The 2,053-nt window shown below is 37.1% G+C and overlaps 1 protein-coding gene across 1 annotated transcript; it reads right to left on the bottom strand.

Moving 5' to 3' along the window:
• Positions 1-507: 507 nt before the first annotated feature.
• Positions 508-822, bottom strand: RB195_016239 (uncharacterized protein; the record flags this gene model as incomplete). The annotated part of the gene is made up of 1 exon (XM_064207301.1): positions 508-822. One exon carries the CDS (start codon positions 820-822, stop codon positions 508-510), a length of 315 nt encoding a protein of 104 aa, XP_064063182.1.
• Positions 823-2,053: the final 1,231 nt, after the last annotated feature.

A 2,053-nucleotide genomic window follows, 5' to 3' on the forward strand; every position in this document is an offset into this window, starting at 1 on the left:
AATATAATAGCGTTTTTAATAGACAACAATAATATGATATAAACATCTGAATAATAGTCTGAATAATCTAATAGTAAATAAACAATAAATAATAAAAATAAATAGTAAACAATAATCTAAATAAATAATATGACATAAAGTCGATAAATATAGAATTATAACATAAAAAGTTCACTGGATATTTATGCTTAATTTCTTTGATTTAATTTTTTCATAGTTTTTTACCGATTTGCTTAGCATGTGGTCAAAATTGGTATTGGTATTTATTAACAGCTAATTTTTTGGCGTTTTTGCCTCCGTCAGAGACTGGAAAAATAATTTATGGGGAAAATACTTTTTTTGTAATAATTATAATATAATATAATATTCATAATAATAATTTTCAAGTAGCACTTTATTCTTGAGTTATACCGAGCATTTGTTTTTTCTTTTTCTTTTTTTTTGTTTTTTTTTTCTAAATATTTGGAACAGTATATGTAAGTAGCAGTGATAGTCTTAAAGTTTCGGCTAATCAGCTTCGATGATGCGACGGGGAGTTGGAGGGCGTGAGGCTCGGGGGGCAATCAGCACGCTTACATATTGTCTCGGTTGCGAATTGAATTTCACGCCGCACACGCCTTTGCGGTTGGAGGTCGGTCGGGCGGTCGGTCGGTTCCTCGGTTGCTCGCTCGGTCGGTCGGTCAACGACGGACACGAGGGTCCGAGGTAACCTCGGGGAAAACCCTCCGGGTTCGTTCCCCAACCACCACCACCACCACCTCCATCGCTGGTCGATGCTCTCACGCATTCTTTCTTCGCACACGTGAATTCCCCGCTCATCATTACCTCATCTACGATGACGGAGTCAGAGGCGACTTTCTCACGCTCACTAAGAACGACTATGAATACGAAGAAGTTCGAGATGACTATGGATGACGCCCTGACTCCTCTGCTCAACTCATGCGGACAGAAAACGAGAGATTTTCTTCTTTTCAGAAAAAAAAGAAAAAGAAAAATCAACTATTTCTGATTTTTGAACTCTTAACGAATAACAGAAATTCCCCGCGACCCACGTTCATCAACGAACTCCTTTGGGAGCAATCCAGAAAATTAGCACCAGCCCGGCATTTATGTTGGCATACTCCGCGCAACGAAGTCAATTCCAGGGCATTATTTCGGGAATCCTCGAAAGTGCAGCTGACGTTCCTATTTAGTTAGATTCAAAGCACAATATTTTTTTTCTATTCTATATATTTTTTGTCCTTGTATCATTTATTCTACAGTATGTTACTATTTATGTTTATTGTACAGTATTTATATTATTTGTTTATTTTGTACCAATTTTTCATCATATTATTTTATTTTTATTGTATTTTCTCTACGTATTCCCTGCGGAGCACTCGCCTTATCCCTCTCGACTACGAAAAATATCATTTGATCTCTCAAATATGATTTACGAGCGTAAAAAAAGCATCGATACATCGAATTCGTACGAGTTTTCCTGTGGCCAAGCACGTGTCGTTGATCGTTTACAAGAGGAAATTTTAGACAAAAAAATCCTTGCGCTCCTCGAATTTTTTCCATGTTTCCCAACTTCTTATTCCACGGAGATCCCAGAGTCCAAGATCCAAGAGTTCTAAGAGTTTCCGAGCAAATCCTTCTCTACGGATTCGTACGAGTTTTCCAGTGCTGATCTTCGCCGCTGGAAATTCTTCATTTTACTAGTTTTTCTCTCATAACCTCATTTCTTGTGATCTGTGTTTTGTCCGAGTTTTCCTGTCTTTTATAGAATTTGTATCGTATAGTTTACAGCTATGGACTCCAGTTTTTGACATAATATGAATTTCTGAAAACACTTCAATGCGACAACTCGTCCAGCAATGATCGACCGTGTGTCTCGTTTTTGAATCTCATCGCATTTTTTCGAATTGAAAAACATTTTTCTTTTTTTCGGGCTTCTATATGGTTCTTCCATAATATTTCGGAATATCTTTACTATTGGAATCTGCTCAATTTTTCTTCTGTTTCTGTTCTATTGGCCGCTCACTCACCGAATTTGTTTCTCGGGATTTTT

Source organism: Necator americanus, chromosome V, assembly GCF_031761385.1.
Source record: "Necator americanus strain Aroian chromosome V, whole genome shotgun sequence".
NCBI lineage: Eukaryota > Metazoa > Nematoda > Chromadorea > Rhabditida > Ancylostomatidae > Necator > Necator americanus.